This window comes from Terrapene carolina, unplaced genomic scaffold (genome assembly GCF_002925995.2).
Source record: "Terrapene carolina triunguis isolate 2854851 unplaced genomic scaffold, T_m_triunguis-2.0 Scaffold69, whole genome shotgun sequence".
Taxonomy (NCBI): domain Eukaryota; kingdom Metazoa; phylum Chordata; order Testudines; family Emydidae; genus Terrapene; species Terrapene triunguis.
This window is the reverse complement of record NW_020664420.1, coordinates 19,942,550-19,968,934: the sequence shown is the minus strand read 5'-3', so window position 1 is coordinate 19,968,934 and position 26,385 is coordinate 19,942,550. Positions and strand designations below refer to the sequence as shown.

Below are 26,385 nucleotides of genomic sequence, written 5' to 3'. Positions count from 1 at the left end.
TAATTAACCCAGAGTATGTATTAATATGGGGGGGGGGAAGGGAGGGCAAACAGCTGTGAATCTCTCTCTATCAGTGATATAGAGGATGAACAATTTATGAGTTTGCCCTTAAGCTTTATTCAGGGTAAAACGGATTTATTTGAGGTTTGGACCCCATTGGGAGCTGGGTATCTGAGTGCTGGAGATAGGAGCACTTCTTAAGCTGTTTTCAGTTAAGCCGGTAGCTTATGGGGGACATGGTTCAGACTTGGATCTGTGTTTGCAGCAGGCAAGTGTGTCTGGCTCAAACAAGGCAAGGTACTGAAGTCCCACGCTGGCAGGGAAAACGGGCTCAGAGGTAGTCTAGGTACATCAGGTGGCAGTTCCCAAAGAGGTTTCTGTGACCCAACCCGTCACAATCACACAGCTTGGTGTCAGTTTAAAGAGCAGGACTGGACCTGGTTGTGACAATCATTGTTTTCCAGAAGGAGAAAATGAGACATGGTCTAACATCTGAGGCCTTTTTCTGCAGCCACATTAGGACAGCAGCCACCATGAGCTAAAAAGCAGAAAGTCACATCCTCACATTTCATCTAAATTACATTAAAACAATGTAATACTGGGCTGTGAAGAAGGCACTCCGGTCCTAATAGGACCCACCATCACCAGATAAAGAAACAGATCTTAAAATGTTTAAAGAACACTTTGATAGCATTTTGTCTGGCAAGGAATCACTTATCAACAGTTGTGATTGTGAAAACAATACTTCTTTATTGTTTTGCCTTTATGGTCCCTCCTTCTCTATTGTTTATCTGTATGGTCTCTGTCTGGTTCTTTGATTGTTTCTATCTGTTGTGTAACTAATTTTGCAAGATTTAATTCAACTACAATGGTGGAGTCCGATTGGTTAACGAATAGTCTCGTAATGGGCTAGAATTGGTGAAAAACACTGTTTTGTAGTATTTTGGTTTACAATGATTGGTGAAGGTAGAGCTAAGCAGCACTCAAGTTTAACTACATAAACTGGGGTCCAAAAGGAAGTTCTTTGGAACTTAACTCCAGGACACAGCCCAAGATCAGAGCTGCCAGATCTCAACATCCTGCCAACTATATCGTGCAGAAGCTGGAGGAACCCCAGATGACCTGATCCTGACTGGCCACCAGGAAAAGTTTGTCTGCCTTATTGGGAGTGGTGAGCATTGTATGCTTAGTTTATGTATTCTGTTTTGGTAACTGTTAATAAACAGAGGTTAGGATATTACTGTGTAAGGCTCTTTCACTGGTAAGAGGCCCCATAAACCCGCAGAAGATTATGCCCTGAGCCCTACGAATTGGGTACTGGTGGCCCTGAGCCCTAGGAACTGGGAAAGGGTGGGAATGCCTAAATTAACCAGGTCATGCCTTGAGTCCATGGAAGAGTAAAGGTGGAATGCCCTAGAGTGTGTGGGTAAGAATGGAGGTTAAGTAACTTTCTCAAAACCACATGGTGAGAGAGCTGGGGCTAGAATTCTGACATTCCTGGCTACAACTACTGTGCACAAACTACTCAATTAAGCCTTTCCCTGTAGTGTATAGAAGTCACTCTCCCCACCCTGCTGAAGGACAAGCAAGTGAGGCAAGATAGTTGGTGTTTGAGAGAGAGAAGCTGACTGAGGTACTAACTATTACCTTTAGGGCCCTGTTAAGAACAAACCCCATTTAAATAAGAGTATTTTTTGTTGGTTTACCATGAAACTGTGTTTCTTCCCACAGATAAACTGAACTGAATAGAATAGAAATTTATCGCAGAGCAATTCATCACAGCTTAGATTAGTGGAGATGTTAATGTCAAAGACTGCAGAACAACATCACCACCATGCAAGCATCAGTAGTTGCCAAACTGGTTACCATAAGAGGCAAACTGTGGGAGCCAATTAGGAAAAGAAACCCATCCATCCATCAAGTTGCTAAGGACGGAATTGTGTTGTGCTTGGAGAATAATTGCCCCGGCCCTGCACAAAACCTACCTTCTGTGCAAGTCTCTCCTCCTTTGCCCAGGTTACAATGACACCGAGAACCGCCCCGATCATAATCATTGACACAAAAGCTGTCGGCAGAGCAGATGGTTTCATCACAGGACAGATCAAACAGCCGTACTGCTGAGGCTATGCCATTCCTTCTGGTTGCCTTAGCTGTAGTGATGCTAGCAGTGGTTGTAGGAATGGAGCGCATAGTTGTTGCAGGGGAAGTAATAGGATCAGAGGTGGTTGTAATTAGCCTGGAAAGGAGCCTTGTACTAGACCCTGGAGCAACCTTGGTTTCAACCAAAAACTTCCTGTTGCCTCCTTTGATAGCTGGAAGTGGCTTGAGCTAAAGCAAGATAAAAGAAACTTAAGTTTAGTACAGTCACAAGCTAAAATTAAACATGTTCCATGGAAATTAAAGCTACATCCCCTAAGAAATATATTTGAAGAAACAAATTCATCCTAAAGGAAGAGAAAGACACAAACAAGCCACTTTTATTTCACCTGCGCACATAAGGTTAAAGGTTAAATATGCCAACAGGATCAAGTCCCTTTATCTATAATACCACTAGAAAATAAATACAAATAGAAATGCCAAACTGGAACCTTTGAATTTACCTCTTCAATATAAATGTCATAGTCTGAATCATCAATATCAAATCCATCATCATCACCGACTATGGTGCCTGTGATATACCGATGCCCATAGCTTCCACTTCCTAACTCCTCAGAACCTGTGAAGACAAAACTGGCATATTCAGTTCACATATTTTATCTCTTTTCAACACAGAGCCATCAATTCCTGCACAGAAGTTCAGGTCTTAACTCAGAACAATGAGAACCAGGATGGTGTTGGCATTCATTTTAAAGAATCAGCAAATGTGCCAGTGTCAAGATGGAAAGCATACTGTAGAGCCAATACATCAAAAATTAAATATAAAGAAAACCAAGTGACACTCTCCTCTGGATGTCCCACTGCACTCTGTGCACTGTACATCATTCTTTTAGACGGGAGTTTCAGTGTGGACCCCATTTTTACTAGCTATATTGTCTCACTGAACAAATTCACCCCCATTTGCGAGTGCATGGTCCACTACCTCCTTTATTGGTGACAGAATATCATCACTGTGTTAACCACAACAACTGCTTACCTGGAAAAGTAAAAGCAGGAAGATATTCAGGGTGAGATTTTCAATAGCACTCAGCTTTGGCCTTAGTCTGCTCCCATTTACTTCAATGGTCATACTTGGGCACTTTGGAAAATGCCACCTTTAATGTATTTTTAGCTTTTTAAAGTGCAATTTAGCAGCTGAAAATGAGGTGAGCCAGCACCATGTGAGGAACCAGCTCTCTGTGCACCACCCGAAGTGTTATACTGACTACAGGTTAAGGGCCATTATTTCAGATGGTGCAATCTCAGGGCAGAGACTCTCTTTATTTGCATGTATTCTATAGCCTCAATCCCACCTTGATACTAGACAAACAATGACAATAGGTAATCCTAACCAACAAAGTTTAACAGGATAGACATTAGGCATTACAAACAAGTCTTATTTTTGACAGTGGTTTAAAATACTAGAGAGTTAGGGCTTGGCTACACTTGTGAGTTACAGCGCATTAAAGGAGCCCAGGCGCACTAGCTCACTACTCGTCCACACTGGCAAGGCACGTAGAGTGCTCTGACTCCACGGCTAGAGCGCTCCTGGTACTCCACCTCGGCGAGTAGAATAATGTTTGATGCGCCCCCACTGGAGCGCCCCAGTGTCAGTGTGAATGAGGTGTTGCATTACTGCGCTCTGATCAGCCTCCGGAAAAGTCCCATAATCCCCTTATGTCAAGTGGACACTCTTGTTATTGTTTTGGATATGCCCTTTGAAAGCTCCGTTTGACAGCCAGCATGCTTATCTGCTCTGAGACAAAGCAACCATTACTGTGGAATGCTGTGTGTGAGAGAGAGAAAGGCAGGGGGGGGGTCTGAACTTACAAGACAGCATGCTGACATGCTCTCAGCCCCCCAAAACCCACTCTCTCTTCCCCCACATAGACACAACACACTCCCTGTCACACTACAACCCACCCACCCACCCATTTGAAAAGCATATTGCAGCCACTTGCATGCTGGGATAGCTACCACAATGAACTGCTCTCTGTGGCCATTGCAAGAGCTGCTAATGTGGCCACGCCAGTGCGCTTGCAGCTGTCAGTGTGGACAGATTGCAGCGCTTTCCCTACTGCGCTCTACAAAGGCTGGTTTAACTCAAAGCGCTCTACATCTGCAAGTGTAGCCATGCCCTTAGTAACTAACGCACCAGTAGTGTTTTCATAGATTTGCTTTTTTCACAAAATAATTTTCTCACAAAAACAACCAGTTCGGAGGCATTTTTACATGTATTTTCATGCACACCCCATAATGCTAGGTTCTTAATTGGCCATTTAAGCTACCACTGCTGATCCATGCTTTGTCAAGTCTCTGTGTGGGTTGAATGCATGTGCTTGCTTATTTTAGGACCCCAGAACTACCTGTACTCTCTCTAGTTAGAGATAGTAATTTACATTGCAAAGCGTACAGCTACAAAGCCTGTCCAGCCAAAGAACACCCGCTGAAGGAGAACACAGTACCAGGGATAGCTGCCAACATGAAAAAAACAACCAGCCACTTTATAGCACAGAGGCCTTGACTTCCTCCACTGAGCAAAGTGATAGAATTGATCAAAGATAACATGACTCAAAGGACCTGCAGTAGGCGCAGTGTGAGCTGAGGCATTCCGCATTATCACGTAGATTGTACTTGTCTAGTTCTGGCTAACAAACTCCTCTTGCAGTGTGGGTACAGCAAAAGAATCTCAGTGACCTAAAGTCCAGAGGGGGAAATGCCAGTTCAAGCACAGAGCTTTTTGCAGACAATGATTAGCAGAACTGGAGCGCTCTGTCTCTTTCTGCCGCTGCACCAACAACCCAGAAACTCTGGCTGCAGACAGTTATGAAATCAAACATATGCTCACCAGATATATATTCATGCTGCTACTTTACCAATCCAAAGGCAGCCCACAAAATGCTAGGTACTAGTTTTATTTATTGGTGGAAGCTGTTATATTAGCACACAACACAATTAGGCAGAGATAATAAGGCATCTGTGTTTCCAGCCCAAATAATTGTAGAAAAGGTGCAAGGCTTTTAATCCAATCTTATCTATATCTATCTATAAATAAGATATTACATCAGCCCTATATTAACTAGAAGTATTTAGTGTAAATGAGTTACATCTTAGAAATGTAGCTCTGCTGAGTTTACAATATGACTTTCAGCTCCTAATAGTTTGGTAAAAGTTCATGGTTAACTAGTCATGCACATACTCAGAATACACTCATGGTTTTTGTTAAAGGATTAAATTCTGCTTTCCGTGATACCTTGTAAATTACTGAAATAATGGTATTGACTCTGGATTGACAACGGTGTCAGGGAGAGTAGAATCTGTCCCACAGTATGTATTCAGAAACAGATGATTATTATAGTTAACGAGAGAGATAATATATATTGGGCCTAATCCTGCTTTCATTGTGGGAGTAGAAAAATATCTGTTATAAAAATATTGGTGAAAGCTTCTACTCCCAGTACTCACGTGAGTAGCCAGTGGGGTTAATCATATTAGTAGGGTGAACAGAATTTAACCATAGTTAGGTAGGCACTCTGCTCTTTGTATGAGGTAAAAGCAATCACTGGCTGGATGTCCTCCTTCCCCACTCTATACCATTGGCAAATTATGTTTTATGAGCTATAATGAATGTCTGCAAAAGAATCAGTGTGCACGAGAAACTAAGGAAATAATAACAGCCACAGCAGCAACATTATAAGTGAAATCTGCATTATACTGGGGAGTGGTTTGAATGAAATGGAGCATATGGCTAGCCAGTATTCTCATCAGCTCACCCTGGATCTAGGCAATCTCAGTTCATTGGAATATCTTTGCTTTTATGTCAGATCTGTAATTTCACTAGGGGCAGCTTGCCTTTCTAAAAGATGGACTTATATAGTGTGTCTGTAGCTGTTTCAAAGTCAACCCAGTTCAGTCAATACTCCTCTCATTTGTTGATAGGTCACAAAACTGGGGAGAGGGGCAGAGAGAAACATGGAACAATGGTACCAATCATGACTTGGGATGTGATCAAAACTGTATTCAAAATATCTAACATATGTACCATACCTTTTCTAATTCAAAGGTCGCAGACTACATAAGAAATATTCGTGAAAGGGCAGATCCTGCGACACTCCCTCCTTTCTCAAGCAAAGCTTCTACCAATTTTAATGGGAGTTTTGGCTGCGTAAGGATAGCAGAAGCTGACTTGTAATAAAATGAAAAGAAAGAAAGCAAACTCCTTCCTACTACCACATACAGGAAAAATGTTAGAGCCCTCTTCGGCCTCCAGATACATACTCACTGGGTATGGTATTGACTCCATGCTAGTTTTGCACTGGTATAACTCCACTGACCACAATGGATATTCCTGAGTGACACCAGTTTTAATGAGAACAGAATCAAGGTCACTGACTTAGAAAAGATGCCCAATTCTGAGGGCAGAGTGTGTATCTTTTTTGGGTTTTGGATCAGAATGTTCCATGTCAATGTGAGGCACAAAAGAGATGAAATATTTTGCCTTGACAATGCTTTTTAATGTATTGAGCAGGCACAACATTTAAAGCCTGGGAAGAAGAGCAAAGAAGACACGGCTTATTATGGCTGTCAAAAAAAAGGTTGCTTCAAGGTCCTTCTTCAAAGCCCTTCTTCTGGCTGGTTTTGTGTGGCATTTTACTTAATGAGAGAATGTGGAAGTTTGGCATTGTGGGGACAGGAGCATCTTAGGGGCCCCAGTACTTACAGGTCTCTCATTTGGCTAAGATTACCCTAGTCCAACCCCCTATTGCCACTCATATAGGGCCAAATTCTTAGGAAAATTTCCTGCTGATCAATGGGATCCTGACACAACTGCAGGATCTGACCCAAAATTGACAATGAACAGAAACTTGTTTTTCAAATAACCGAAAATTGTAAGGAAAACTTTAAGGGGTGCTTGATCCACATAGAAAGGAAAAGCTCAGCAGAAGGCCAGATAGTCACAGCCAGCACACGTAACTTATTACTCTACCTGCTGATCTGTGCATGACTCAGGTAAAGCATGATGCAGTTGTAAACACAAATACAAAGACTGGGAGGTATAGTCTTATCTTGCTGTGTCTGGATTTACAGGGGTGAATTCTCACACAGCAAGATGAGACTATCTTATACCCCACTGAGTTTTCAGTTCACATCCTGGATCATATGATATGACATGATACCCACATGTGAGGCAACACAAATATAAAATAACCAGAAGACAAAGAAGCTAAGAGGAGTATTTTAAAGAGAAACCACGTGCTGGCTGATGTATTAGGAGCACTGCATAACTCTAGCAAACAGCTCACCACATAATGGGTGGCAAATCAGGAATGATTAAACCAAGTGGTGCTTTGTGAATACCAAAACAATGACTACAGAGACTAAAAACATGTTCTATATTTCATTACATCAGTGCTCCAGTGTGCAAGGAGATGAAGCCCATCTAAGACCCTCTAAGACCCTCTACCAGCCTTGTAATCCTGTTCCATAATTAATTGAAAAACCTGCAGGGAGTCATTGACATAAAACAGCCTCTCTCCAAATAATCAGGGATTAAGTTATACCAAAGAAATCTTTTCAAAATAAATAGGAATCGGCACAAACTGTTATTGCCAATTAAGTAGCCATGGGCATATTGACCAACACAAGCAGAATTATGTAGGAACTAGATTGCAAAGTGCTTCAAAGTAGTTTTGTTAAATGTAGGTGCCACAAACTCATTCAATTCAGAGGATCACATAGTTCTAACATCAAAATACACGGAAGGCAACTTTGTTTAATGATCAGGAGACTGAACTCTATTCCTGTCAATGATTCACTTAGAGAAATCACTGGATCCCAACACTGGCTTACTTTTCCTGTCTATATAATGGGAACAATAATACTAATCCATTAATCCTAACTACCTGAAAGATCGCCTCTTTCCCTGTGCAAGAGCTCAGATGAGTTCAAACTTAGACACTCCAGGTTTAAATATCTGGGCCAGCCTTTTTCAAAAGGGGCAGCTGATTCTTGGTGTAACTCATTTTTCAAGTAGCCAGCTTGAGATGGCTAGTCCCTGAAAAAATGATGCACCCAGAATTAGTGGACACTGTTGAAGTGTTTGCCCTAAAAGGCAGGTGGCAGAATATTTGCAGTGAAAAGTCCTGAGTAGAATTCACTTCCCCTGCTGGTATGATGAAGCCGAAGACTGTTGACCTCCAGGCCACAGTAAAAATTCCATCTGTTTTCCCAGGCTGCAGCATAGGGGCAAAGGCATGAGAGCTGCAGGTGGGGCTACTTTGCTTATTTGATTCTGTGAGAGAATTTATTATTTTTGTAATTGTTACATTTGATATTTGAAATATGTTGGTTTTGAGAAAGTATATATGTACCCAGAGCCATCTCTAAAACGTGTGTTTTAATATACTGGAAAAATAAATACATTGAAAAATATCTGAAGTATCTTTACATCTGTCATTAAGGAAATATTTTTATTTATTTATTGTATTACTGTAGCAACTATGAGCCCCAGTCACGGACCAGGACCCCCCTGTGGTAGATGCTGTACCAGAACACAGATACAAAAATATACAATAAAATTAACTAAAGCAAAATATTACATCATTTCTTTCCAATACAAAAATCAATATATAGTTAGGACTCAAGTTAACTCCATGGTTAACATTTCCCTTTGTCCCCTCTCTGCATGCGGATAATTGTAACATAAAACCAACCACACTGTATTATTATATAATGAATAAGCTCTTTGCAGGTAATCAAGGCCAGATGTTCTATTTGCAATGATTCTGGGAGGTCTATCACATCAGGTGACACTGTTAGCAGCTCTTAGGAATACAATCTTCTCTTAGGCCTTGGCTACACTTGCGAGTTACAGCGCTGTAAAGGCTCCCCCAGCTCTGTAACTCACTCTCCGTCCACACTGGCAAGGCATTTGCAGCGCTGTATCTCCATGGTTGCAGCGCTGCATGTACTCCACCTCTCCGAGAGGAATAGCGAGTATTGCGCTGCCATGCCAGTGTGGCCGCCCAATGCGCTGTGAATGGTCTCCAGAATTACTCGGCAGTATCCCACAATGCCTGTTCTAGCCACTCTGGTCATCAGTTCAAACTCTACTGCCCTGGCCTCAGGTAACCAACCATGTGACCGACCCTTTACATTCCCTGGGAATTTTAAAAATCCCCTTTCCTGTTCGCTCAGCCCGGCGTGGTGTGGAGTGCAATCAGCGAATCTTTCCAGGTGACAATGCCTCCACGCGCCAAGCGAGCCCCAGCATGGAGCAATGGCGAGTTGCTGGACCTCATCAGTGTTTGGGGAGAGGAAGCTGTACAGTCCCAGCTGCGCTCCAGCCATAGGAATTATGATACCTTCGGGAAGGTATCAAGGGACATGATGGAAAGGGGCCATGATCGGGATGCCCTGCAGTGCAGGATTAAAGTGAAGGAGCTGCGGAGTGCCTACCGTAAAGCCCACGATGCAAACGGCCACTTGGGTGCTCCCCCCGCGACCTGCCGATTCTACAAAGAGCTGGATGTGATACTTGGGGTTAACCCCACCTCCACTCCGAGCATCACCATGGACACTTCAGAGCCAGTGTGGGGGGGGAGGAGGAGGAGGAGGAGGAGGAGCAAAACGGGAGTGATGGTGGTGGGCCGGATGGAGAATACACTGTCCTCCATGAATTCACCCAGAGCAGCAGGAACATACACCAGTACCAGAACATTTCAGAGTCTGGAGCAGGGGGTCATTGAGTGAACTCCAGCCCAGTGCCAGGAAACACTTGAGACTCCTGCACAACCATGATCTCATCAATGGAGTTTCCAACCCCAAAGTGGTTTGTAGTGGACCTATAGCTGTTTGGTGTTGACAGCTTCCACAGGGCTATAGCCACCTGCTTCTGCACCTGTATGGCTTCCCTGAACTGAGAGTTCTGGCAATGCAGAGGTGTGGTGCAAGATCCTCATACAGCTCAATGAAGCTCTATTTCCTCCTTCAGATGTTCTGAAGCCACTGCTTGTCATCCCAGGTTCCAAATCAATGTGATCCCACCACTCTGTGCTGGTTCTCCTGCACCAGAAGGAATGGTCCACCCCTGGGCAACACCAGCATTCACCATATCTGTGCCATAGGAGCTGAATGAATTGTCATTCACTTACAATGTCAGCAATCTTTGACATGTCACAAAGTTCTGCCCAAATTCCACCCAGCATCTCACTGATAGCCTTCTCCACTACATAAACATTTGTCTCACAATAAGGAGCAGGAGCAGAACCACATCATCATCCCATTGCTCCAACCATGTCTTCTACCCAGTTTGGCTGGAGGGAGACATGGTCACAAACTGGCACCTACAAATACGTGAAAACTGGGGACAGTACCAAGAGCACACAGCAAAGCAGTTCCTAGAGTGTCTCTGTGTGATGCACAGAACCCTGGGATACCACCTCTGAAACAGTATAGCAGCAGTATGGACATGGGGGTGTGTGTACCCGGGTCCAGCATAGCATATGTGGACACACAGCATGGGTCTGGGGAACAGGCATAAGCATGGAGTATGTGCACCAGTGTAGACAAAGGAGAGGAAGGGGGGGGAGGATGAGACTACTATTTGCTCTTTGAAGTAATACCACTTCCTAGGACGCAAAACTTAAAAGAGAAAAGGTGCTTCAGTATAAGACATGCCAATTTGCTGGCAATGAAATAACCTTTGCAGTAACACTGTCTTCTTTGGAGTTCAGGGTGGATTAAAATCAGTATTTTAAAAAAAAATCCATATTTTTTTTCCATTTAAATCTGACTTTTAATTTTTGTTATTTAAACTATAGCAAGTTTTTCTTTTTAAAATAAACCCGTTTAAAACAAAATCTGAATTTAATACCAAATATGTTAATGCCTAAATTTATGATGATATCTTAAAACATTCCATTAGAAAATATATATGCTGAATCCACAAGTCTCTATCAAAAACTTTGAGTTAAAGGTTGCTTTTCTATTTAAAGAAAGAAACAGGGAAAATATGTAACTGGTCAAGCTTTATAAATATGGCACAATAGGTCATGTACGATCCTGTGGGGACCCCGGAGCTGTGTGACCAGGTGCAAGAGATTGGTAAAGTCATGACAGGCAGTAGGACCCAGCCTCTGACTCCAGGAGACTCCATCATGTATCTCATCACCACTGAGCTCACCTGGGTGGTTTCATTCTCTTATTTTATAGCTTCTCCCTACCTAACCTCTGATTGGCTCAGTTTTCAACTTATGAATATTTATGATACCAACCACGATGTAAACTTACTTTCCAGCTCATGGAAAAATACTGAAGTTTATGCATCCAAAACATTTAAGGTTGTGTTGTTTAATAAAAATAAATATCATTTGCGGTTTTGTTGTGTTTAATTAAATTCCAGTTACCATCCTAATGGCTTGACACAAATCAGCAAAAAGTTAATTATCTAGTAAATATGAAATATATCATTCACCATTTTCTAACATACTAAAAATGGACAATAAGAATCTGAAAATATTAAGCTATATCATTGTTTAAATAAATGTACATAGGGTGCCCTCCTAGGTAGCAAAAAGATGTACCAAATCTAGTGTAAAGGCTCTATTTAGTTGTAAATCAACACGTTTTAATGGTTATATCAACCAATAAGAATGTGCCTTTGTTCAGAAAATAACTGAAGTACAAATGGAAAAGTTGATTAAAATCGATTATTTAAACTGAGGCTTTCCACTTGGTGATTCAAATTGACTTGATTTACATAAACCCATCCTACCAGAGTTTCTGCTGATATTTTATTTCAGTCGATTGGGTCAGGGTAACTATGGCTAGATGTGAACTAGAGGTGGGTGGGTATTTCACTACCTGTAGATCTCTACTCTGATTTCCAATGGAGATTGCTGGAGGGATTTGTTAGACTTCTGTGCATCTTCTGGCCATGTTAGACCTCTGTAATGAAGTATTGTAAGTTCAGTGTATGTACATTGATGGCTTCTGTTTTTTGGAGTTTATTAATTTTATTGGGGTGGAGGGTATTTTTAGCAATTTTTTAATTTTATGTAGGATGTCCAAAAATCAGGAGTTTTCAGGGATCTTTGTATATGATTGTAATGTATATTATATACATGACAGTATATGCTGCTGTAATGAGCAATCTTTGTAATGTTTAATGTTGTGCTGATGCAAACATCAATATGTTAAAGTGCATTAGGAAGCCTTTAGTGTGTGTGCTATCAAGGTCTTCACACACAGACCAATTTATCTACAATACATTAGTAGCAATACTCGCTATTCCTCTCGGAGAGGTGGAGTACATGCAGCACAATACATTAGTGTGCTTTAGAAATCACACCCTCATAGCATGTATTACTGTTCTGTGTAGACAAGCCCTTAAACACAAGTGATCATTTCCAGTGTTGTTCTGGTGTTTATTGGATAAACACCAACTTCTCTTTCTTTTTGTGGATGTTTTATTGGTTTTTTATCAGTTAAAATTTAAAATCAGAAGTCTTATATGTACTGTACCTGACTTTGTGACTGAGCCTTTGAGGGACTGGGCAGTGCTGACAGCTAACTCATTCACACCTTCCTGTTGTAGTTACATGTACAGATTTCTGATGTATTAATGTTGTTTTCCCTACTCTTTCCAGATTAATGTCATGTCAGTTCCATTACTCAATTTCAACAGACTGGAATGTTATTCAGAAAGTGCAACATTCCCAAATTAGCATTCAAGACAAACAATTATTTAACTTGGGCAGTTTAAATAAATCTAATGATTAACACCTCTATGAGTGTCTTGGACACTGTAAGTTAAGGTACTATTATTATTCTGAACAGCAGTAAACCGGGATGTCTACATATAGGAACATTGCACAAAATGGGCATACACAGCATTGGAGAGCCCGCTGATAAACCCCGGTGACAGTAAAAGGGACGATACATAATGATGGTAACAGAACATCACTGTTTGCCCATGCATTGGACATTGGAGCTGATAGGCACTGGCGACATAGGAGAGATTTTCAAAGGCAAAAATGGCAGTTAAGCAGCCAACTCCCATTGACCTTCAAATGGAAATTGGGTGTCTACGAGCCCTTTTTAATCTTTAAAAGTCTCAACCCAGCAGACTCTTGGAGGATGTTACCATTGTTGGCCATCGGTACAGAGAACGAATGGAGGCTTTCACATGTACTGGCTTTGTCAGCAGCTTTTTCAGCCTGTGTGGGCCAGGGGCACTGGAGCAATATAGTGGGGGTGGTGAACACCGCTGAACAAAACTGTAAACCCTGCATATGATGGAAGCCATACATTCAGTTATTATTTCAAGATGTGGGAGCAGCACCCCTAGTTCCACACATACACCCCCCGTGGGGAATTGCAGTGGTGCACAGTGACCAATATCCTCACTCTGCAAGGATCCTGGAGTTGGCCAATGCATCCCCAAAAATTACCAGCACTGGCCAGACAAGGGATATAGCTGCAGTGGCCAAGGGAACTTTAGACAGAGGGGCTCCTATGGGATCTTGTCTACATATGAAAGCTGCTCTCCCCTATCAGAACTCCCAAACACTGCCTGCACTCCCCTAGGGGTGAACAGCCCCTCATGCATAGCTGCTCCGACCGGTGCAAAGGGGATGCAATTTCTACCACCTGTGCCAATCAGGATGAAGTGAGCTCACTCAGTGCAATGCGCTATCCGTTTAAAATTTCCGTTTTTCAGATCCCTCCAAACATACTGAAACAAATTCATCCCTGGCACAATAACTCCACAGAAGCCACTGGAGTTACACCAAGGATTAATTTGACCCACTATGTATTAAGTTATCCCCAGCCTTTCTGATACAAACAATTCCATACAGAACCATTGCTCTAACTCTCTACAAAACAACAGGCAACTTCCAGTTTTCAGACTTGTAAAGGCAAATAGCCTCTACTAGGGTTGCCAATTAAACTGTTAGCTAAGTACTGCATTAATAAGCCCAGTAAGAAGTCAATCCTAATAGCAGAGCTAAACACTTTATCTTTTCTTACAAAAGAATGGAAACATTCATGTTGAAAGATAAACAGGAAATAGATGAGCACACACCTGGGTCTGAAGCGGAGGAAGCTGACCTTTCGGGATCTAAGAATCAGGGGTCCCATGGAACATAGTATACCTTACAGGTTTCCATGAACATTCAGTTCAGAAGTTTAACTTGAAGTATAGCAGCCTCAGAAAATAAACGCTGCACCAACAGTTCAACGGATCCAATTTACCAGCAAGCAAAGGACCAAGAAGTGAAAAGCAAAACTAAGAGTGAAATGAGATCATTAACGACAAAATGAAAGGACTCACAAGTAAGGATATAAAGCTAAGGGGCTTGAAAATATAGTGTGTAAGAACCAGACCAACCTCTAAAGCTGAGGTCTACGTTTACACAGCGTACAACTGTTTGCTGCTATTGTGCCTCACCAAATACAAGCCTGACCTAAAAACACAACTATATCCCCCTAATATCATTTGGCCTTTCCTAATAATTTAATTACAGACAATTTTCATTCCCGTGCATATGCGAGAAGAAATTTCAATCTTTAAGGGCTGATTTTAAAAGTTCATTAATGCAACAATTGTATGTGCTGACGCCAAATACACTTTGAGGACATTCTTGTGAGGCATTTGTCCCTTATAAGTATCAAGGGGCTTGGAAGGATTGGATTTTTAATCAGCAAATGTTAGTAAACATCTGTTTCACCACACACACACAAACACATGAAAAATATTTCCTCTGATGATCATCCAAATTACAGATAAGCAAGGCAGGAAAAACGCTACTTGAGAACTTAGTAGTGCTTGACTGAAGGATATTTACTGTGTATATTTAGATATGGGATGTTGACAATTTGTATTTTAATGTGTGCTCAGAAAAAGCTTTAACTTTTTGAATCAACATCTACTTTCATTAAATAATTGTCTGACCCCCTATTTTGGACCCCCTCCATAATTTCCACAATGGTAAAAATTTAAATCAATAAACATTGACAAAAATGCTTAAAAATAAACATTGACATTATCCATCAAAATTATTTAAAAAATATAAAATTAAATTCTGCCAAACCTACTTATAAATACCCTAAAATATATGACCTAAAAGTGGTGAAAACTTTGTTTTCCAACAAGCCAACTATGCTTATTCATACAAACTTTCAAAAATCCAGCCAAGAGGTTGGTACGTGTACGATATAGCTTCTATGGTCCAAATTCCAAACAAGCTTTGGCATCTTATTTCCTTTCTCGACTCTGTGACAATAGAATTTTTTAATTGTAAATGTAGCACACAGTGTACAGCCACTACTGCCAGGGTTAGACTGGGACTATCAGCCACAGCCAGGAGTTGCAGAGCCGTATCACCCCACTGTCAGCCCAGCGAGAGACAGCTCCTTAGGGAGGCACAATCCTTCCCTGAATTTCCAGTTACACGTAGGGTGTGTGTGCAGGGTGCACCTTCCTTTGTGCTGGGCCTGGCTTGCTCCATGGGCCAACGCAGGGGAGGACACGGCTACAGCTCCTACCTGCTCCTCTTTGGGACAGTCTGTGCTCTCAGGGGTATAAGGAGTCACTGTGCTCTGAAGTGTAGGGACTGCAGTTGTTCCTGGACCGCAACTGCACAAAGCATTCGAGGATGGGGCAGGGAGAGAAGGCTGCTTGCACCTCCTCCCCACTCCTCTGCACTCCAGCTTGTCACAATCTGGCCCCAAATCAGCAGGGCTGGAAGTTGGCTGCTCTTCAGTCTTCCCAGCAAAATACCCTCTTCTTTTCTCCCAAGCGCCCCCCCCCCCCCCCCAGGAGAGAAGACAATCACCTGATATTTCAATTAAATACTTCATGGGGGAAACACCACTGGTAACAAGATGGTAGCATCTGTCCATCTATAGTTCTAATAACAAGCTGTTTAAAGGTATTTTAAACTTGATTCTTCTTGGAAGGTCCCAGCCCTCCCTTATGACTGTGAAGACTCTAGGTGCTTAAAGGCAGCTGGGAATATAGGGTTATTAAAATCCCCCCTCAAAAAACCCACAAACAACATTATAGGAAGACCTGGTAGGGGGTGGTTATTTAAATAGTGTTTGAATGCAGTTCTGCCTAAAATACAACTTTCTCTGTGCAGTTTCCAATCAAAAATGTATATTTACTTGTTCATACTAACAGTCCTGTATCTGTGTTTAAAAGTGCAAGTGCCTCAGTCCTTCTCACATGGCAATATAGATTTGCTTTGGTCTTTTTGAGTTGTTTGAATTATGTATGCAATATATACAATTCCATTTTAAAGAACTGCAAAAAAGGTGAGCAATAGACTTGTCTGTCTTACTTCTCCCTGTGGCATTCACTTATCAATTCTGTATGAAGTTGACCCAAAAGTCAGTAAGTAGTGATCCAAAAATATCTGGCAATGACCTCTGGAGCCTGGAAACAGCATGAGACTGCTTTTGCCTGGAGCCTCACAGAATCTTACTAGTGGCTCAACTTTCACAGAATTCTGAAAACCTCAAAAGGAAGCACATGTGGTGTCAGGTTCGGGGTGCTTGTGTGCTTTGGTGTTCAATGAGAGCTCCTTACAACTCTGATCCTTTAAAAACTGCACTTTTAGGATAGCCTTAATTAAGAAAAAAAGTGTGCTACTCACTGAATGTTCGGATAACGTCGCTTGGAGTGCTGGGTAAACTGGATGCATAGGAATTCGCTGCTCTGATTGCAAACTGGTACTTGGTGTTTGGAATAAGTCCTTTTAGAACCATGGATTCCATCTGGATCTGCTCTTTTATTACTGTCCAATTGCTGTCAAGGTCTGGCCTAGGATTAAAAACAAGATCATAAATAAGTCAAGTTAGCTGTACACATTAATTGCCTTTAAACTGACCAGAAGTATACAAAATAAAGAGGTACAAAAAAGGCACAGGAAGGAAGTACAAAGGGCAGGGGAAGTGGGCCGGGCAGAGCCAGGGCCTATAGAGAGTCAGGGCTGGTCTACACCCAGCCGCTAGTTCGGCGGCTGGGGATCGAAGTTCTGGGTTCGACTTATCGCGTCTGGTCTGGACGCGATAAGTCGAACCAGGAAGTGCTCGCCGTCGACTGCGGTACTCCATCTCAGCGAGAGGAGTACCGCGGAGTCGACGGGGAGCCTGCCTGCCGCGTGTGGACCGCGTCTGAACCGCGGTAAGTTCGAACTAAGGTATGTCGAATTCAGCTACATTATTAACGTAGCTGAATTTGCGTACCTTAGTTCGAATTGGGGGGTTAGTGTAGACCAGGCCTCAGAGCCATTTGAGACCTCTCTCCTCCTTGCCTCAGGAGCCGAGAGCTCTATGTTACTGTTGGGCTGAGGCTGCAGCGTCTGTAAAGATGGTGGAAAAGAATCATAGGACTGGAAGGAACCTCGAGAGCTCATCTAGTCCAGTCCCCTGCACTCGTGACAGAACTAAGTATTATCTAGAATGGACCATCCCTGAAAGGTGTTTGTCTAACCTACTCTTAGAAATCTCCAAAGATGGAAATTCCACAGCCTCCCTAGGCAATTGTTTCCAGTGCTTAACTACCCTGACAGGAAGTTTTTCTTAATGTCCAATTTAAGCTGCAATTTAAGCTAATTGCTTCTTGTCCTATCCTCAGAGGTTAAGAGAACAATTTTTCTCCTTCCTCCTTGTAACAGCCTTTTATGTACTTACCATGTCCCCTCTCAGTCTTCTCTTCTCCAGACTAAACAAACCCATTTTTTTCCAATCTTCCCTCATAGGTCATGTTTTCTAGACCTTTAATCATTTTTGCTGCTCTTCTCTGGACTTTCTCCAGTTTGTCCACATCTTTCCTGAAATGTGGCAACCAGAACTGGACACAGTACTCCAGGTGAGGCCTAATCAGCGTGGAGTAGAGTGGAAGAATTACTTCTCATGTCTTCTTGGATTAGTCCCGCTAATACATCCCAGAATTATGTTTGCTTTTTGCAACAGTGTTATACTGTTGACTCCTACTTAGCTTGTGATCCACTAGGACCCCCAGATCCCTTTACTGTAAATAACCATTGTAAATAAAATTGCACACAATGCTTTACCAGAAAGTCTTCAAGCTGTTTCTGGGGCTAGAAAGTACATAGAAGCGAGTCCGCACACCACAGTGGAAAAGCATTTACTCATGAAAGTTGCTCTATTAAAGCCTAGAAGGCTACTCATGTGAAGTAACGCTACTCAGCATAAGTAAAGGTGGGAGAATCGGAAATGTAAGTGTATGTAGATTTTTTTTTTCTAATTTTTCATAATTATTATGAGATCATTTAGAGGCCTGTTTTTCAATTCAAGTGCACTATATATTTTCCCCCTTCTTTTCCTAGCCTTTTGTATGAATTTTGTGAGCACAATTTTCAAATGTGGAAATCTTAATAGGACCTTCAAATGCTACATTTGAACCTACAGAGTGGCACTTTGGCACATCAGGCAAGATTCTGATCTGTTTAGTAAAATTTTGCAAATTGATGTCAATGGAGTTATTGCAAATTGATGTCAACTGGTGTAACCAAGATCAGAATCTAAATTGAAAATGATTGTTTTGCCTTATGATTAAGTGTCCATTAATAAATCTCCATTGGAAAACCGGGGGTCAAATTCTTCTCTCAGATATATCAGTGTAAATCTGGAGTAACAATGGTGGGAGAGAAGAATCTGCTCTAGGTATGTGGATTCAGTAACAAGTAATACAATTCCCATCATTGCTCCTGGGAGATGCCTAGTTAAATCTTGAATCATACTTAAGGCTGCGATTCTTTCACGAGGTCGCAGAAGTCATGGATTCCGTGACTTTCTGCAACCTCCGTGACTTCTACAGCGGTTGGTGCGGCTGACTTCAGAAGCTGCACGAGTAGCTGGCCAGCTGCTCAGGTGCCCCATGTCCAGCTGCACCTGCCGCTGCTGGAGCAACCTGGGGCCAGCCACACCGGCTGCTGCTCGGGAGCCCCGGACAGCTGGTTCCGGGGACCACGCAAGCAGCAGCCGGTGCGGCTGGTCCCGGGGACCGTGCAAGCAGCGGTCCTAGGGGCTACCCCAGGGACGGCCACACCGGCTGCTGTTTGAGCGGTCCTGGTGGCTGATCTGGGGCCAGCTCCACCGGCTGCTTCCCAGGTGGCCCTGGGGACCGCCGGAAAAGTAGCTGGTGTGGCTGGCTCTGGGGAGCGTCCGAGCAGCAGCGGACCCTGGGCAGCTGGAGCAGCAGCCCCGGGGTGCCTGGAGGCTGTCCGGAGAGTGGTCCCCGGGAGCAGCAGCCGGGGGCCGTCAACCCGCAGCAGTGGAGCAGGGCCTCTCCCAGCAGGGGCCCCTGGAGCAGTGGGGGCCCAAAAGTAGAGATTTAGTCAGGGAAATTTTTGGTAAACGTCATGGACAGGTCACAAGCTAAGTTCCCTCTAATCTGCGCTACTGCACAGCTGCCTATTAAGCCCTGCACAGGGCCTCAGGGCTGCAGTGGGGAGAGATGCCACAGACTTGCCGTGGCCGGAGGAGAGGCACCCCTCCCCCAGCCACAACCCAGCCCCAGCATGGACCTGCAGTGGCGGGGAGAGGCGCCTCTCCCCGCTGGGCCCAGCATGGACCTGCCCTGGACTTGCTGTGTCCAGGGGAGAGGCCCTCTCCCCCACCCAGCCCAGGTGCTGCTGCAGGGAGAGAGAGCTTGGGGGAGTCCTCTCTCCCCACTGTAGCCCCTGGGCAACCTGCACTCCAAACCCCTCATCCCTGGCCCCCCACCAGAGCCTGCACCCCCAGCCGGAGCCCTCATCCCCCTGCACACCAACCCTCTGCCCCAGCCCTGAGCCCCTCATCCCCGGCCCCACCCCAGAACCCTCACCCCCCCCACAGCACAATCCTGAGCCCCCTCCCACATTCTAAACCCCTCGGCCCCACCCCCACCACATGGGTTTTGTTATGTGCACCAATATGGAGGAGATGTGTCACACATCACCTCCATATTGGTGCACATAACAAAATTCATTCTGCACATGCGTGGGAAAAATTAGAGGGGACAATGGTCACAAGCCATGAATTTTTATTTATTGCCTGTGACTTGTCCATGACTTTTACCAAAAATACCCATGACTAAATCTTAGCCTTAATCATACCGAAAGCAGAAAGCCAAATCCTGCTTGCCTTATTCACATGAGCAGACCAGCTGAAATCAGTGGGATCATTCACATGAGAATATGGCCCAAACAAAAGTTCCAGAGAAATTAGATGTATTAACATTTATATGTAATGAATTTTTTGGAAGGGAAGCATGCATTGCATCTGCCTGTTTTGTAATTGACCTTAGGGGAGCTATTCTGATATTTTGACACAGTCCCCACTCTTCAGAAGAGTTAACTTGTACCACCAAAGAGAAAACATAATGGAAGGAAGTAAACACATGTAAAAACCCAAAAATTTAAACATGAAGCCAGCTCAAAAAAACTCAGATTAAAGTAGCTAAAAATAAAAAAGGGAAAGAAATGACCTTTAAGATAAAATTATCCTGGTGTCCTTTACTAAGATGTCCTTCTGATATTTATTGCAGGAAATAACCTCCAAGTTCTCCCTGAATCTACTATTGTTTACAGAGGACTAGCTGCAAATATCTCCAGCAGTCTTCTAATGAAAATTATAGCACAAAACAGGCATTTTGCATTTCTTGTTTATTTGCAGCTGCAGGGAACAGAAAGTTAACATATGTTTTATTAGTCAATACAAGATTTATTGAATCATCCAGGCTTTTATTTCTTTTGTGCTAGTAGGGTGGGTGCATTAATAAAACAAGAGTTTGCAACTATTACCTGCATTCTGCTTAGGGCATAACCCAAGAGCTGGCAATGTAAATATTTGATTGTCTTAATGGGTGCCACAAGGAGAAATCGGTTAAAAAAAAAAAACCCCCTTCACAGAAATGCACAAGATGTGATGATTCAACTAAAAATATTGCTTTAAATCCATCTCAATAGCAAGTTTATCATGTTAGACAGAGGAAATTTCTTTTGGCTTCCCTAAGCAAGCAGCAGGGGGCAGCCTTGCAAACTATAACCAGTTCACCATTCTACTTTCCATTACTGGGCCAAATGCCCAAAATGAAAACACGCAACATTTTTCAAATTAAAGGGTGCGGATGCTTTTTCTTTATATATACTTCTCAACAGCAATCTCAGTTTTCCAGTACAAGTCTCATTTGATCTAATAATACTATAAATAATTCCTGCCAATTAAAAATAGCCTTGTGGATATAATATAATGGATACAGCTACCATATGCACCAGAATGGGAATACACACATCTAAAAGGAGAAACCATGTGGAGACATAGCTTGCTGAGAGTGGATTGCAGAGATATGTACAGTCTCCAAAGATCCTAGGCTACTGTTGACTTTTCCTAATCGTCTTTTGCAGGCCTTTCTTCTAGAGAAACAATAACAGAGGAAGAGTCTTCAAACCACTAACTGTATGCAGTTAAAAACAGAGAGATTTATCACTTGACCTTTACTTTCCAGCCTGTCCTCTGTATTAACAAATCAGTACAACATGATAAAATGGCAAACAGATGGATAAACATTTATGATAAACTCAGCTCACTATGTTCAGTGAGCCAACTTCAATGTTTTCTTCTTCTTTGGGGTTTAGAAATGTCTTACATAAAAGTTCAGTTTATGTCAACTTTTACATCAGTAAGGCTCACTGAGAGAGTAATCAGTTCTACAATCACTTCATACAGCTATGTTTCCTTTCCCTTGAAACACTGGGAATAGCCCTTTGTGCTACAATACTGTGTATAAATCTGACCCTTATCAGACAGCTCAATACAATATACCTGTGTATGAGGAAACCAGAAGACTTCCAGGGCTATTTTCCGCTCTTAAGTTACAGCAGTGCATCTCCAAGCAGTGTATGGAGAAGCACGGTGTAACTGAGTGCAGAAATAGCCAACATTAAGAACAAAGTCAAACAGATGTTTTAAAATATAATAAGCCAGATGGTCCAAATCAGTGGGATTGGGCAGATTTCACTAAGAGCTGAATTTTGTCCTGTGTGTGTCTAGAACATTTGGGTTGCTACTTTATAACATAATGTTTGATTGAATTTTAAAGAAGAAACCTTTGAACTACAAATTCATAAGCACTTCAACTTTCGTTTTAAATGAGCTGGGAATAATTTAGTAGACTAAAACATCTGCTAATAATCCAAATTTTATAGTTCTCAGCCCTTTAAGCCATGTTTTTACTTAGCCCAAGTAACAAGCTCAGACCTGCAAAATATTAGTTGTAATGCTCCTATACACAGTAAATATACAAAAATTATAGGGAATTCATATTTGCCATGAAAAAATACTCTACATATGAGGTAACTCATTATGGGGCATTATTATTGTTATTTACATCCTGCTTCTTCATTCTATTGCAATTGTGCCTCAGAACTGCAATCAGGACCCCACTGTACTATGACAGCATTTCCCAAACTTTTGAAAGTTGAGCCCCCTTCAGGAAAATGAAACCAATCATGCCCTCAAATCATATGTTGTTATAGGCCTACCCTTCTTACTTTATATATATTACACATCCATATCTTTCCCTAGCAGCCCCCCCCCCCCACACACACACACAAATGCTTTCCAAAGATGTAGCTCTTCATAATATGATACTTCCTCTCTTTTCCTGCATGGTCTGAGCAGTGACATAGTTAACAATATTGACATTAAAAGTATCATCACTGGGCACTTGAGTTAGCACCCACTGAAATGAATGGGGCAGTTCACACATCAGAGATATTGTTTCAGGCTCTCTGCAAACTCAAGCAGTCATCACTGCATTGCTTACACTCAGGTTATGGTGTGAAAGTCACAACAGAGCTGAGGAAAACAAACCAGAAATTCTCTCCCACAGGAAATTATAATATTTCAACATTCGTTTTCATCCTGTATCAGGATGAAAAGCTGAAATATTGGAAATTTTCAATTTGGAAGTACCAAAACATTTTGTTTTCTATTTGAAATAAACATTTAGTATTGGTTTGTTGAACCAAACTGCAACATTTAGCTTTGAGTTCATTCAACATTAGACTGCATTCACCTATGGTGTGATGGTGCCTCATAGGAGTGGTATATCAGATACCTCTTGTACCCTATGGACTGAGCTCCCTGGCCAGACATCTCCCATGATGCACCCCAGTCATGTGATTCCCATTTTGTTGCAAATGACTCAGTAAAAGGAAACCACAGGGAGTCATGAGAGATGTAATCCAGCCAAGGAGCCTGGACCATAGGAGAGAATGGGGGCATGAAACACCTGAACTACAACATCCGTGAGGCACTGCATCACAAAATATTTTGGTTCACTTTAATTGAAATATTTTGATTTGGGTTGAACTGACCTGAAATAAAATATTTTGTTTTGATTTTCCCAACAGAAATCTTTTTTTGTCAAAAATCAAAATATTACTGTGTAAAATTTCAATTGTGCGGAAACTGTATTTCCTATTAAAAACAAATCAAATATTTTCAGGGGGAAATTCCTGACTAGTTGTACTCCACTGTACATAAAAGCTAGAATTACTCTTTAAAACAAAATGAAAGTGGAGACTCTGGAGAGCAACTGAGAAATCTGTCCATGCCCCCTCATCCAACTACTCTTTTGTGGCATGCCATACTTTATGAAACACTGTACAAACAACACAAACACAGTCCTTGTCCCAAGGACCCCGCAGTTGAAATTCTATTCTATCGTCTGTGACCACAGAGGGCCTCTCTGTGTGTCTGGACTATGCAGATTCACCAGCCATTTGACCCCACAATGTGGGGATGCCACAGCCAGAAGTGTGACTGTTAGGCTGCAGTGGAGCCAGAAGAGAGGATTTTCCCATGGAGATTCTCACTGTGAATCCCCATTGCTTGAACTGCGCACCAGGGAAAGGATTTACACCTATATGGCGTATGGGTGATTTCTCCTTGAGCTGAGTTTTAAATGTGAGAGATGCTTTCTGTGGTGAATTTAGAATAAGCTCTATCATATGAATTTTTTTTCTTTGCTGTAAATTATGTCCTCTTTGCATTCATGGTAACAGTGAAGAATAGACAGCTGTTGAGGGATACAGTTTACCATGTTATGTCCACTGAAATAATCTGGGCTGCTAACAGTAACTCCTCGCTTAACGTTGTAGTTATGTTCCTGAAAAATGCTACTTTAAGCGAAACGATGTTAAGCTAATCCAATTTCCCCATAAGAATTAATGTTGAGACAGCAGCTGCCTCTCTCCGTCCTGAGCCCTGTAGTATCCCCCCACACCATGGAAATGGAGTAAAGGAACAGGGGGCAGGAGTGGGGGAGGGGGACACCCTGACATTATCCCCTCTCTTTCCCCATCCCTTGCACAGCAAGCAGAAGGCTCCTGGGAGCAGCTCCAAGGCAGAGGACAGGAGCAGCACAGGGCAGTGTGGGGAGGGACAGCTGAACTGCAGGCAATTGATAGCCTGCTGGGCAGCTGCTGCACAGGGAACTTAGGGGACTGGGGAGCTAATAGGGGGGATGCCGGTCCACCCTGGTTCCAAGCCCCCACCAGCTAGCTCCAACGGGCTACTCTTCCTGCAAGCAGTGGACAAAGCAGGCAGCAGCCAAACAACGTTATAAGGGAGCATTGCACAACTTTAAACGAGCATGTTCTCTAATTGATCAACAATGTAACAACGAAACAACGTTAACTGGGAGAACTTTAAGTGGGGAGTTACTGTAATTCATTACTGCAATGGAATTACTCACAGAAAACAGGAGTTCCATTTGAAGGGAATGGAACACCAAAAGAGGTTCATTTTGGTCCCAATCCTCTTCTCAGCACCCTGCTCTGGGTGCTTTGGAAATGCACAGGGGGAAAGGGGAAGGGAGCTACCCACCAGACCAGAGCCTTTTCACAGCTGTTGCTGTAGCCTCTAATTTCCTGCACCATGCAGCCTTCCTACTCCCTTCTGCGGGTGTCTGAGGGGAAAATAGGGGAAGGCCCAGCTATTGACACTCCAGCCAGACCCTTACCCTCTGCTGTCAGCTGACATACAGTACAGCTCAGCTCCTGACCAAGCAACAGGTGTATGCCTACTGCATAGGCCCTCCCTCAACAACTGTTCCTACTTTGAACGGCAGAATCATCCTGGTTCACTGTTGATGGCTCCTCCATTGCCACCAGCCACAGGAAAAGGGGCCAGATTTTCCCTATATTTGGAGATTCATATTAACTAGGGTTACCATATGTCCGGGTTTCCCCGGACATGTTTGGCTTTTGGGTCTTTAAATAGCCGTCCGGGGGGAATTTGTAAAAAGCTAAAAATGTCCGGGATTTCCCCCCGGACGGCTATTTAAAGACCTAAAAGCGAGGACAGGGCAGCCGCACTGGGGGAACCGCGGCAAGCCGGCGCCGCCGGCGCCACTCACCTTTCCTCCCTGGGCCCTGGAGCAGCGCGCAGCTGAGAGCTCCCGGCGTGGCGGCGCCAGCCCACGGGGCCCCCTGCCCGGCCGGAAGGAGCCTGCCGAGTGCAGCCCTCCCCCTGCCCCGGCACACAGAGAGGCAGGGAGGTCACACTCCCCTGCGTGCTGCAGCGGGGCGGGGCTTGTAGACTCCGGCAGCAGGCAGCTGTCGCCGGGCAGAGAGCCCGCCCCTGCCCCCCTCCCCTCGACCCAACCCGACCCTAGGAAGGGACCAGAGGGACTGGGAGGGACCTGCCTGCTGCATGCTTCCTGGGAGCCGCTCCAGGTAAGCTCTGCTGGGCTCACCTGGCCCCCTGGCAGGTCCCTCTGGGGGGGCTCCCCTCAGACCCACTGCCCTCAGGCCCCACCCTGACCCTGTTCCCTCAGCCTCCCCCGCAGGCCCCCCTGTACCTCCCACCCCAAACCCACTGCCCTCAGTCCCTGCCCCCGTTCCAACAGCCTCCCCCACAGTCCCCCTGCTCCCCCCAACCCACTGCCCTCAGCCTTGCCCTACCCCAAATCTCTTCTTCAGCCTCCCCCGTCATCCCACCCCCATCGCTCCCCCTGCTGTCCCACCCCCTCAACTTCCCACCATTCCAGTACTGCTCCCCTCTGTCTCATCCCCTCCAGACCCTGTCCCTCTCCCCAACCCCCCAACCCTCCCCAGCCCAGCCCCATTGTCTCCCCTGCCCCACCCCACTCTACACAGCTCTCTCTACCCTGTCCCATTCATGCTCCCCTCAGCCCCTACCCTACTCCCCCCATCCCAGTCCTGT

At 43.7% G+C, this 26,385-nt stretch overlaps 1 protein-coding gene across 1 annotated transcript in view; it reads right to left on the bottom strand.

Moving 5' to 3' along the window:
* The window catches only part of EGFLAM (EGF like, fibronectin type III and laminin G domains), a 128,774-nt gene that overhangs the window by 53,486 nt on the left and 48,903 nt on the right, over positions 1 to 26,385 (bottom strand). Inside the window, exons 7-9 of the mRNA XM_024198983.2 lie at positions 16,800 to 16,966; positions 2,601 to 2,716; positions 1,986 to 2,328 (exon numbers count right to left, since the gene is read on the bottom strand). Coding sequence (XP_024054751.2) covers positions 1,986 to 2,328; positions 2,601 to 2,716; positions 16,800 to 16,966 — 626 coding nt within the window. The remainder of the gene's footprint in view (positions 1 to 1,985; positions 2,329 to 2,600; positions 2,717 to 16,799; positions 16,967 to 26,385) is intronic.